This window comes from Nannospalax galili, unplaced genomic scaffold, assembly GCF_000622305.1.
Source record: "Nannospalax galili isolate Female #2095 unplaced genomic scaffold, S.galili_v1.0 scaffold137, whole genome shotgun sequence".
NCBI classification, from domain to species: domain Eukaryota; kingdom Metazoa; phylum Chordata; class Mammalia; order Rodentia; family Spalacidae; genus Nannospalax; species Nannospalax galili.
In genome coordinates, this window is record NW_008340203.1 from 1,051,154 (window position 1) to 1,063,982 (window position 12,829).

General features: G+C 44.1%; 1 protein-coding gene across 1 annotated transcript; it reads right to left on the reverse strand.

Annotated features, from left to right (window-relative positions):
* Window positions 1-970: 970 nt before the first annotated feature.
* On the reverse strand, window positions 971-7,326 carry LOC103735851 (keratin, type I cuticular Ha3-I-like). Its single transcript, XM_008835230.1, has 7 exons — window positions 6,942-7,326; window positions 4,890-4,972; window positions 3,609-3,765; window positions 2,493-2,654; window positions 2,276-2,401; window positions 1,883-2,103; window positions 971-1,405 (listed from the first exon to the last, which is right to left on the reverse strand). The coding sequence occupies exons 1-7, from the start codon at window positions 7,287-7,289 to the stop codon at window positions 1,303-1,305; spliced, it is 1,200 nt and encodes a 399-aa protein (XP_008833452.1). The 5' UTR covers window positions 7,290-7,326; the 3' UTR covers window positions 971-1,302.
* Window positions 7,327-12,829: the final 5,503 nt, after the last annotated feature.

Consider the following 12,829-nt stretch of genomic DNA (forward strand, 5'->3'; position numbering starts at 1 on the left):
TGGAAATGAGCTCGCCCTGAGAGAAGAAGCTGGAGTCCACAAACCGGAGCTAGGACATTCCGAGCCCAGCTTAGAATGTCACTCAGAAGATCTTCCATGGGTTCATGCCTGAGGTCTACCAACATCCCACAAAGGAACAGCAACAGTCAAAGAACTAGAACATGAGGGCACAGGAACTGAAGAACTACATGGATGTGGGAATCATCGTAGCAGGACACAAGGCACAACTGCAAGGATAGACAATCTGGGCGTGAGGCAGACCTCAGCGGGCATGCTAATGGGAGCCATTAGCCTTGGCTAGACATCAGCACACACTGGTAGGAGCAGAACACCAGTATACGGGTCGCCTTTGGCATCCACAGACACCAGAGATGATAGCTTAGATCTAAACAACCTTGGAGGCAGCGTCCCCAAATTCATATTTACAGTAGATAAAAAATCAGATGAGAAGGGGATCACTGTAAAAATCTGTTGCCTATTATTCAAATGTGATGGGTAGCCCTTTTCATGACTGTGAATTATTCAATGTTTCCCAAAGGAGAATTATATGCCTTCCTGGAAATAAAAGTTGATATCCTCAGACAGGATCCTGAAAACAGTTTATCTTCTAGTCACAGTCACACGTAACTAACATGTAGAGCGTGAGCTCTGGGTTCCATCCTCACCATGGAAGAGCGCCTAGAACTTGGTATGTAGATGTTAGTTTCTCTCTTCATCATGTAGAGACTTAGAAAAAAAAGTAAGAAAACTTCTGAAAGTGTCAGCCTATAATGCATGTGTTTGTGATATTCAGATGAGGCCTCTTGCCCTGACGGTTTAAAGCCAGCCTGTGTGGATGTTGGAACACACTGTGCTTAATGAATGTTAGGACAGGAGTTAAATTGTAATGTCCACTTCAGCTTTCAAGTGGCTTCATAAGAATCACATGGAGAGTGGATACCTTGAAAAGGAAGAATACAAATGAAAATTGTGTTTGCAAGAGGAAAATTTATTAAGAGGCTCAGGGAAAGTGCAAGAAAGGGTAGAGGAAGCAGAGAGAGCATAAAACACCTCATGTGGCCCCTTCACAGCTCAGATCTCTCAGACCATCAGACCACAAGAGGATGGACAGAGAGAGGCTGGAGATGAAGAGGTTCCAGTGGGCCTGGTCTCAAAGCCAAAACACAGCACTGGGCATTTGATTTCCTTCCAGACTATGATTCATACGAAAGACTGTTCATCCATGGTCTTTCTGAAAGATTGAGCTGATTCATCGATGGTCTTCTTTATCTTCATGCAATCCTCCTGCTGGCTCTGGGGTATTTAGCAGGGCCCATATCGGGGGCGTGTCACACAAGGATTTGGGACACAGGGTCCAATGGGCTTGTCACAGGTGTTGGTGGTGGCACAGGGATTGCAGGGCAGCCTGGGACACAGAATCATTAGATCATTAGTATGAATACACTAATTTTTTGAAAAGGAGGGTTGGCTTAAAGCAAGGTGATTTGATGTAGGCAGAGTCCATGTCTAATGTCTCAAGGAGCAAGCCTTGTCCAGCTCATTCCTTCTACAAAGTTCTGAGTCAGTGGCAGAAGAGAACAGAGAACATACAAGATACTGTGACCCTGGAGACACAGGGAAGTCATTTCAACCCTCTAAGCTTCAACCTTCATGCATGAAAGCATCCATCCACAGCCAAAGAATCACCAGTGGGGATGACTGGTGATGACTAACTTTTGGAATAGAAAATACGTTTATCCCAGGTCCTGACAGCATCAGGTTCTCTGCATTGGCCTCTAAAAGCATTTCGGTAGCTGAACTTCATTGGCAAAGTCCCTGTTTAATGCCTTTAGTAGAACTGTGTTTGTGCCTCACAGGGTGGGTGCACCTGCCAGCAACTCACTTGCGGTCCTCGCTCTCCAGCAGGCCCCTGTATGTGTTGATCTCACACTCCAGCCGTGACCGGATGTCCAGCAGCACCTGGTACTCCTGGTTCTGACGCTCCAGATCAGCCCGGATCTCACCCAGCTGGGACTCCACGTTGGTGATCAGGCACTGCACCTGGGACAGCTGGGAGCTGTAGCGGGCCTCGCTCTCTGTCAGTGTGTTTTCCAGAGAGTTTCTCTGTGATGGGGAAGACAAAGGATGTCAGAGAGATACTCCCTCTGACGGTTCCGCCATGGGCTTCCAAAGTCACAGGCTTCAAGAGCTAAAGAGAGGGAGTGGCCCCAAGAGCACCACAGTGACGCGGCCTCCCCAATGCCACACTGTGAGCAGTGGTCTGAACACCACACACCAGGTTGTGCTGGGCCTGCAGCTCGATCTCCAGGGCGTTGACTGTGCGTCTCAGCTCGATGATCTCTGCCTGGTAGGACTGCAGCTGCTCTGAACTGGACACCACCTGCTTGTTCAGCTCCTCTGTCTGCATTAGGCAAAGAGAGGAGACAGAGTCAGACTCTGCCTTGGGGTCCTGGAGACTCAGATCCCGAGTGACCATGTGCTGAGTTGCCCACCTGTGTGGTGAACCATTCCTCCACTTCCCGGCGGTTGGTTTCCACCAGGGCCTCATACTGACACCTGGTCTCATTGAGCACACGGTTCAGGTCCACGGTGGGAGCGGCGTCCACCTCCACGTTGAGACGGTCTCCAAGCTGGCAGCGCAGGGTGTTGACTTCCTGATGGGGGAAGAGAAAAGGACGAAGCATTATAGAGTGAACTTTTTTTTATAAAGAATGAAGGAAAATGACATTTGTACCTGTTCACTAGAAGAAAGCTTATTTTAAATATTACTTAAAGGAAAGGAAAGTTTAATTCAAATATTGTAAGTAAGCTTGCAAAGTGGTGAGGGAAGTGTTGCACTGAAATTAGAAAACCTTCCTGGATTGAAGTCCGGGTGGCGTAAATTACCTCTGAGGACTCACAGTCCCTTTCCTCGTCTCTGAGGATGCTTGGTCAAATTATTGCTAATATTTTGGGACTCCAGAGATTCTATCATTTCCTTCTGACTTTGTATTTGCTCATTGGTCAGCCCAGCATGACAAATGGTTTGTAACTGTTGTTACTTAAATATAAAGAAACTTGATGTAATGCCGTCATTCAATGCACGTCTCCTACTTTGGTATCCTCTCTCTTAGAACTTGTTTCCCCCTCAGAAAAATATCTAATGTGTGAGACATACAGCTGATCTCCTATTGCTGGATGTAACTATGAGACCTGAACCACCCGTTACTTTGGGTTTCTTCACTTCCCCCCTTTTCCCCATCCATTCATCTATCCATCCACCCATCCATTGATCCAGCTTGGAATCAATTTGTCTGTGTTTCACAGAGGATAAAAATCTATCTCCTTCTAGTCTGCATCACTGATTTGATAACTAGTCAGAGATAATAGAATTTACGTGAGCTTTTGGCCACACATCGGATTCCACAATCAAACAAGTCAGCTGACCACATTCCTTCCTGTAAAAGAGGTCAACTTGTACCTCATTTCCAAGTAACCTCAGCTATGCTCTAAACAATCATCAAAAATGTTGCATTGGCTTAGCAAACCAAGGCCTACCTTATCGTGCTCAGGAGAGTTCTAAGAAGGAGTACTTAGCATTGTGATGTTGGTGACTGGGACTTTCTTACCTGCTCATGGTTCTGCTTAAGGTACAACAGCTCCTCCTTCAGGGACTCCACCTGAGCCTCCAGGTCAGACTTGCACAGAGTCAGCTCATCCAGGATTCTGCGCAGGCCGTTGATGTCTGACTCCACCAGCTGCCGCAGAGACAGCTCAGTCTGATACCTTCACAGTCAAAAAGTCAGAGGGTGTCTAAGAGGAAGATTGTTTCCTGAACTTTATTTTGATAACATAGTCAAATAAATCATATTTTGAGATTTTTCTATTTTTTAAATTTTCTAAAAGAAGGACATCACTATGGTAAGTAAGGAGATCTATTTCCTCCTGAGACCCAGAGAGAAGGCATTGTCTCTTGTTTCATCCATCAGTCACTTTATTTGTTCTAAGAATCCCATTCACAAGTTGCTATCAGGGAATCATGACTTCACAATTTTGCTCCAGCTTATCTCCGGTTCTTTCCAACCATCCTAAGAATCACCAAATTAGAAGTCACTTAGGTGCAACATTACCATTAAATGGCTGGGGGTAGATTTCTTAATCTCCCTGAGACTTGTTTATAAAATGAAGACAAAACTAATACTTCATAGAATGGACTGAAGTTGAAGAAATGATATGTATGAAATCATACCATAAACTCTGAATTCCCATAAAATTCTAAAGAGTATTATGTATATGGAGCTGGAAAGATGCTCAGCAGTTAAGAGCACTGACTGCTCTTGCAGAAGACCTGGTTTTGGTTCCCAGCACCCACATGATGGCTAACAACCATTCATAACTCCACTTCCAGGGGAATCTGATACCCTCTTCTAAACTCCACAGATTCTGCACAACACAGTGCACTTACATACATGCAGGCAATACATTCGTGCATATAAAATAAAAATAATAAAATATTTTAAAAGATTATTCTGATTATAATCATACAAAAATATCAATTAATTCTTTATTAATATAAATGGCTTTTGCCTCCTATTTTTATGGTTTAATAAATTCTTTGGGGCAACCTCATAGTGACTAGGCTGTGAGATCAGTGTGGAATTCACTTTTAAACTCCGATTAAGTGTTGAGTTCCAAAGAAGAAAGAATGGTTTCATACACTCCTGCAAGCTAAATTTAAAACACAAACTCTCAGCACTCAATGGAGAGAGACCTTGACTTTTACACTAACTCTAACCCAAGTCGCACTATCACTTAGAAGCTGCTTGTGGCATAATCCTGGTTCAAGGAGTCTTCGTGACTATGCAAGTTAGCCTGTTACTAGACTGTTCCCACCCTTAGAAATGTCTTACTTGGTCCTGAAGTCATCCGCAGCGAGCTTGGCATTGTCAATCTGCACCACCAGCCTGGCGTTCTCAGATTTGCTGCACAGGATCTGCCGATAGGATTAATTGTGATTAATTAAATGGGTTATAGGATTTCTTTCAGCCACAAGTCCTTCCCAGTTGCTTTGTATCCTTTCAGATCTTCACGCTGAAGATACAGGCATGATTCATTCAGAGAACTACCATTTGAATATCGGAACAGTCAAGGTGAAATGTGCCGTGAATTCCAGAAAGGAGACATGTGACTGGCATAGCATTATGCATTTCCCACAGTTGGTGAGCATTGTCATGAATGCTTTTCTTCTGGAGCTGCTTCTAGTCTTCCTGTAGGAACTGAATTTTCTGGGTAATCAAGCCTTAGGTTGGAGGGGGTACCCGGGATGCTTAAACCAGGCACGTCCCAAGCAAGCAGAACAAGTTGGACCTTCATTCCAGCCCTGCTGACTTGTCTCCGCTCTTCCTCCACCTGGAACACCCTTGAATGCCCTCACCCACCTAGAAAGGCACCTTGTATAAGCCTTTCCTTCCCCAGCTCCTCCAAGTAGCCACCACCTCCTCCACATACTTTGCACTCCCTTCTCCCATAGTACTTCTTACGGCCCTTGCTGTGGTCATTTTTCCCCACATCTCTCTCCCTATTAGACTGTATGCTCCTGAAGAAATAAGATTATCTTACTCAGCATTTTTGCCCCAATCCCATCCCAGCACTATGCCTAACACCAACTGAGTATGAATGAATTATGATATTCAAATCCCAATACTGCTCTCTGGCATTCACGTTGTCAGGACTATAAAATGGCAGACAGACAATTCCTTCCAAGAACCAAGGACTAGTGCAAACAGATATAAGCGATGGGCTGGGAAGATGGCTCAGTTGATAAAGCATGAGGACCTAAGTTCAATATCCAGACCCACATGAAAAAGTCAGGCATGGTAGTGCTCACTTATAATCCCAGAACTTGGGAGGCAGAGACAGGCAGATTCCTGAGGCTTCCTAGCAAGCCAATTGGCAAGTACTTGGCAAGTTCCTGGCCTGTGAGAAACCCTATCTTGAAAAAAAATGGTAGAAGGCCCCAAAGAATGACAGCAGTTGTCCCCTGGCCTACACACAAGTACACACATGCTTGGGCACCTACACATATGCACTTCACACAGACATACACACAGACACAGACACACACACACACACACACACACACACACACACACACCCCTCCTGGTCATTCCTCAGATCCCACTCAGATACTGGCTTTTCGGGAATCCTTCCAAGTCCCACCTTTATGTGGCTGTACTTACACTTGCTTCTGTCTTATGGCCCCACGTGTCATTTGTCCACACACCTGCTCTACTGGGTGGCATGAGTGTATGCTAGTGAGGTTTCTGGAGTCAATGCATCTCTTGGTTTACCAAAGCTGTTATTACAGTCACTACAATTTTGAAAAGGTTTGGACTATTTGAGGATTCACCCAGGAAATCTTTAGCTCCAAGAACTAATTCAGGTGCCTAATTTTTAAATGCTATAATCATCTGAAAATAAGAGAAAAACTTCAAGATACACCTTAAAAAATGAGCTCTTGGCCTGGAGAGATGGCTCAGTGGTTAAGAACACCAAGTGTTCTTGCAGAAAACCTGGTTCGAATCCCAGCACCCACATGGCAGCTAACAACTGTCTGTAACTCCAGTTCCAGGGGATCCGACAGCCTCTTCTGTCCTCCATGGGCATCGTGCGACACAGGTGCACTTACCTACATGCAGGCAATACACACATACACATAAAATAAAAATAACAAAATGTATTTTTTAATGGTTAAAATACTTCTGGTTTTAAGTAAGAAGCAATGAAAAAGTCTCTGGCTAATTTATGGATTTATGGATTTTCACAGACTGTTCGATGGCCTTCCTAAGCCAGGGAATTCTGTGTCGCTCAACATTCATATGAACAGCCTTAGATCCATTCAGAATCGGCATGTTCTATTTGCATAATTCATTAGGCTGGCCCTGCGGTGTCCATCCCCTCACCTTCTGCTGCAGCTCCTCAATGGTCCGGAAGTAGGCCTGGTAGGCGGGACACACCAAGGGATCCTGCTGCTGACTCCGCTCCAGGATGCGCTGTTCCAGCTCTGCATTCTCCCTCTCCAGCTGCCGCACCTTCTCCAGGTAGCTGGCCAGACGGTCGTTCAGGAACTGCATGGTCTCCTTCTCGTTGCCATTGAAGGAGCCCTCGCAGAACCAGTTACAGTTGCCCACGTTGGCGGGGATGTTGCAGGCTCCGGGCAGGGTGCAGCCATGGCAGCTGGGGGGCACGCAGGGCCGGGAGGAGCAGCTGGTGCGGCAGCTCAGGGTGGGCAGAGAGCAGTTGTATGGCATGGTGCTGAAGGGAACAGAGCTCTGAAAGTCAGTTTCTAAACCTGATTTCTTGTCTCTGGTATAAGCCCTGGTCCTCTCTAAGGCTTTATATTCTGTCAGTAGTGGGTGTGGTGACCACGTAAATCATTAGCTCCCCCCACCCCCTTTGCCCTCATTACCAATTTTTCCATTTGTTATTTAGCCACCTTACATGAGTCCTTTACCTAATAAAATGTTTTACTTTGGCTTTCTGCTATGTCAGGACTCCTCACCAACCATGCTAGTTAGTTCAGAAAGAGCTTCATGGTTTGGCTTCAAAGTAACAACTTTGCCAACAGTAGCACTTATGCACTGGGCACTGAGTTACAGTGGCAGCTCTTCCCTGTCCCCCGGATTTAGGGGGCTCCTCTGATCTCTTTCTCCTAAGCAAAGGAAAGATTTGTGCCTTATTCATCTCATACCTTGTGAGGACTCTGAGGGGAAAACTATCCAAGGACATTCTGGAAACTAGACTGTTTAGCAGGGAATCTCAGAAGCTAAAATCAGAAAATGCAATCTAACTCAGTGTCTCCTGGCCATTCTATCCAGTCAGGCGGAGACAGAGCTAGCCCCTTCCTGTGGAGTTACAGGAATTTCCCAGGCTCCATGTGCACTATTCAGTCTTTACAAGAACAATAAGAAAATTAACAATTGAGAGCACCTAACTATGCACAAAGTACTATAGCATTTGCCTGTGCACAGTGTGACTCTAATTGGCTCCTGCATGCTGACCACCCATTTTGCCAGGCACCTCATATGAACTATCTCCTTCAAGACTCATACCCTATCTGTAAGACTGTGTAGGGTAGCCTCTGAGGGGTGTTCCAAGGTCCTAAAGCTCCCATATGGTATAACCAAGATCAAAGGCAGATTTCCCTAATTCCAGTGGCCACATTGTCACTCTCACATGGCACTGTCTCCCCCTTCCAATCTTTTCAATACAAGATGCAATAAAATGAGACTAGATTGAGTCGAGTAGAGCCAAACATGACTAGACAATACTCCCCCTAAATTAGAATGTGCCAAGAAACAGCAAGTCTGATCTGTTGTTCTCTATCCAGGAACAAAGCATTTCTAGTCTACTGAAAGTCTACTAAGCAAGAATGCATCATTTCCACTAGAAGTTGAAGAGGAAAAAGCTGAGAGCCAGTCTGGTGTGTAAAATACTGAAGCCTGGTCCTCCAAAGGATGTGATCCTGCAACACCACCACATTTTCACAAGCTAAGGTGGCATCTCATAAACATCAGTGCATTTTGACAAAACATATCTCCTGCCTTCAAGCTTTTCCAAAGGGAGCTGTGAATGCAGATATTTTATCTTTAATCAATCAGTGCTCCAAATACAGGAGACATTTCTTTTTAATGTATATTTTTATTGAATTTTTGTGCATTTTGTACAATAAATCTTAATCATATTTAGGTCCCCCTCCCCCATCTGTGCCCCCTTATAGCCCCTCCCCCACTGGATTTCATGCATTCTGTCATATATGTTAAGACCTATCAAGTCAAGCTGTTGCACCCAGATGTACGTCGGTGCAAGTTCATCCACTGGAGTCTAGCCAGCCTGTCTAGAGTCACTTCCTTAAAGAAGATCTACTCTCTCTCACCCAGCAGTAATCAGTTGCCAATAGTTCTTCGGCTCAGGTTGAGGCCTGCTGCCCATTTCCCTGGTTCTACGCTGGATTTTTGTCTGATGAGTCTGCATGGGTCTTGTCGCATGGTGCCACCATTGCCGTAAGTTCTTATGAGCAAGTTCCCAGAGGTCTGAAAGCCTGTTTCCCTATGTTCATGCACCAATCCTGGCTCCAAAAGACATTTCTTAACGTGGTTCTTTTTGGAAGAGATATGTTAATTCCTACCAGAGTTATCACTCGGATTTTCCTTTCTTCAAGGAAATGTGAAGAAACGTGGCTGGGGCCACATTCTTTTCATTATTCTCATGAAAAGCAAATCTACATATTTTAAGGCTGTACTTATTTTTGTAACTAGCCAGATGTTGTTTGGAACGAGGCCTACTGAGTGAGGTAAACATCCAAGCTGAATGATTTCTGTAATGTGTCAGAAAAAAAGTTGTGACTATAAAATAATAGTGTGCATTTTCTTCAGTGATTTTGAAAGTCATTACCAGGGGAGAGCTAGCTCCAAGTGTGCTTTTAAGAAGCAAGAAAGCTTTGAGCAAATTATGTGGTCTCAGTGCTAACTCACTGAAGCCACTGATACACTTGCTCATGTTCAGAGTCCACAGATCTCTGATCTGATCACCTACCTGACTGTGTACGTTTAAGATGGTTCCACCACTACTGAGAAATGGTGTGCTGTTTTAGAATCAGCACCAAGCTGATCAAAGCTCTAGTGGATGAGACCAAATAAACCAGTAAATAGCTAAATTCTTAGCTTTCTTTAATTGCCTCCCATTTTTCCTTTTTTTCTGTGTCTCAAAGCTTCAGAAGAGGAAAACCCAGGCAGTGCCACTTTTTAAAGAGTAAGAGCTGGGTGTGGTGACACGCCTTTAATCCCAGCACTCACTCGGGAGGTAGAGGCAGGAGGAGCTCTGTGAGATGGAAGCCAGCCTGGTCTACATAGTGAGTTCCAGGTCAACTAGGGTACAGGGAGACCCTGTCTCAAGAAAAAGAAAAAGAAGAAGAAGGGCCCAGGAAGAGCTGAAGGAGGGGGAGGAGGGGAGGAAAAAGAAAGGAATAGTGAGTTGTAGACTAAAAACCATGTCCATGAAGATTTGTGTAACCATTGCTGAAGTTTCACTATTAGTGGAGAACTCCATCGGAAAGAGTCCTGTGTCCTCAAAAGTGGACAGTAGAGTTAGAAAAAGACTATTTCTACATCTTGAGTAGCCTTAACTGTATTTGCTGCTTCATTACATGGCAATTACATAATGAAAGGTTGAGAAATTTGGCTCTGTTGAGAAAAGAAACAAATTTCAACTTGTTTCCTAGAAATGTGTAGAGGCAATTGCTTTTTATTTACTCCATCTATTATACACTATGAATTCTTAACTTTACATAAGTGATGGTATTGTCTCTGGTCAATGACCCCTTAATAAACACGATGAGCCAATGAAATCCTAGCAACCAGAAAGGTTTTATAGCTGCCTGTATAATTGTCTCAGACGCTGTGGCTGAGGCTTCTGGTCTCAAGATGTAAGCCAACTGCATCTGAGGTTTAAGAATACCATTTATTATAGAAGCTAAGGTTGTTTCCATGTGAGAGATCACACATAAACTCGACAGTAGTATTTAACCATGGAGTGAAGTCAGGGTAGATCTTTTGCTAGGTCTACCCTCTCGGTCCTTAAAGTCATGAGGAAGCTTCCCTCCTCTTGCCCAAAGCCATGTCCATGACAGCCAGATCCTGCTGACTGAAATTCTCAATCATGACATGTGTAAAATGTGTTCTTTTGGAGATGCAAAGTAACATATTGCTCTATGCACAGATTTATTATATGTTAATGTATACAAATGGCAATGAGAGGTCATGAATGGTACCACTGGGCTAACAGAAAACAAGAAGATGGCTTCATGGCAAAAAGGGGTCCGAGTCAAGACAGACGATAGCAAATTCACCATGCCATATGTGTTTGGTTTGGTTTTGTTTTTGGTCTTTTTGAGACAGGGTCTCTCTGTTGACCCAGCTGTCCTGGAACTCACTATGTAGACCAGGCTGGCCTCGAACTCACAGAGATCCACCTGCCTCTGCCTCCTGAGTGCTGGGATTAAAGGCATGCATCACCATGCCCAGCACCATGCCATATATTTTTTTAATTATTTAATAACCACATACTTAGAAGAAGCATTTCATTACAACTTTAACATATTCAATAACAATTTCCAGAGCAAAGATGCATCTGAAAAGACATATTGGGAGGTAGGTCAATGGGTAAAGTGTTTCCTGTGCAAGCTTGAGTTGAGCTCAGTCCCCAGAACCCATGTAAACAGCCAACCACAGTGGCACAAGCTTGTAATCTGAGTGCTGAGGAGGTGGGCACAGGCAGATCCCTGGGACTTCCTGAGTAGGTTCAAGTCAGGGAGAGACCTTGCTTGAAAGGAGGTGGATGACTCCCGAAGAACAACACCCAAGGTGATCGCTGGCCTACACACACACACGCACACACACACACACACACACACACACACACAAACTCCCCCACCACAGGTACACACACATGCACACACGAAATAAAGAGTTTAAAAAAATATTTATTTAATAACCACATAATTAGAAGAAGCATTTCAATAAAACAGCATTGACATACTCAGTAATAATTTCCAGATCTACGATGCATCTCTTTCAAAATTGGCTGTAAATTTTTAGGTTTACAGTTGAATCAATACAGTTATACAATATTGAACTCAGTATAAGCCCTATAAGACATTAAATTGAATGAGTTTTTAACCTTTAAAAAAGACATCCATTTCATTTTAGAAAATATTGTTCCTTGCAGAAAGTCTCATCATTTTTGCTACTAACACTTAGATGTTAACACATGCATCTCTAATCTGTACGTATCTGATTATTACTAGTCATAATCGGTTACACTTGGATCCTTGGCACCTGTGTATGTCTATAAAGTCATCAGGTAGATTTCAGTGGTAATGTTTATCACCTCTACTTATTAGCATGACGTAAATTTCCATGCTTCCTCCTCAACCATAATACATTTTTTAATTTGATTTGTGTGTGTATTTGTGTGTGTATGTGTGTGTGTGTATCACACAGAACATCCCAAACCATCTTATTCAACTATACACCCACTTCCCAGATGGCACCCTCCCATAGCCTCCCTCCCCCGCACTAGAGCCCTTATACTCTGATATCCCTGCTACTGTCCACTGTGATGTCGGCACCCCCAGCCAATCCCCACTACTTGGCCTTCTCGTGAATCTAGTCAGTCTATCTAGAGGTCTTTGTTTTAGGAGGGTCAGCTGTTCCTCATCTAGCAGCAATCAGTTGTCAATATTCCTTTAGATAAGATTGGGGTCTGCTGTTCATTTTCCCAGTTCTATGCTGGGTTACTATCTGGGAATTCCTTTGGCCACCCTGGCCAACAACTCAAAAGAAGGTATCTTCTATCTGGCACTGTTGCTCACTATGTAGGCTTTAGCTATGCATATGGACTCTTAAGAAATTATATTGGCCCCTTTAATCTTTGGTTATACTTTCCTTTTGGGTGTTTAAGGCCATACAGTTGGCCGAAATAAACCAATTTATTTTTACTCTTAAGGTCATTTGAGAATCTGTTCCTCAGGGGTCACATGGGCTTGGGAGAAGCCCCTGGCTCCTTTCTTTTACCAGTTCCGCCTATGTGAAGCTAAGTCAAAGATCCTGCTCGACCATGGCTGGCTTCGCTTGGAAGCATGGAGGAAATTATTCCTCTGTGTTGACCCTCCTCTTTGTAGACTGGACACTGGTTCAAGTCCATCTCGTGGGGTCTGCTCGATCTCCTTGATCAAGAGGATAGGTGATCCACCACAATGACAGGACATTTTGAGAGATGCTCATAGTCCCCT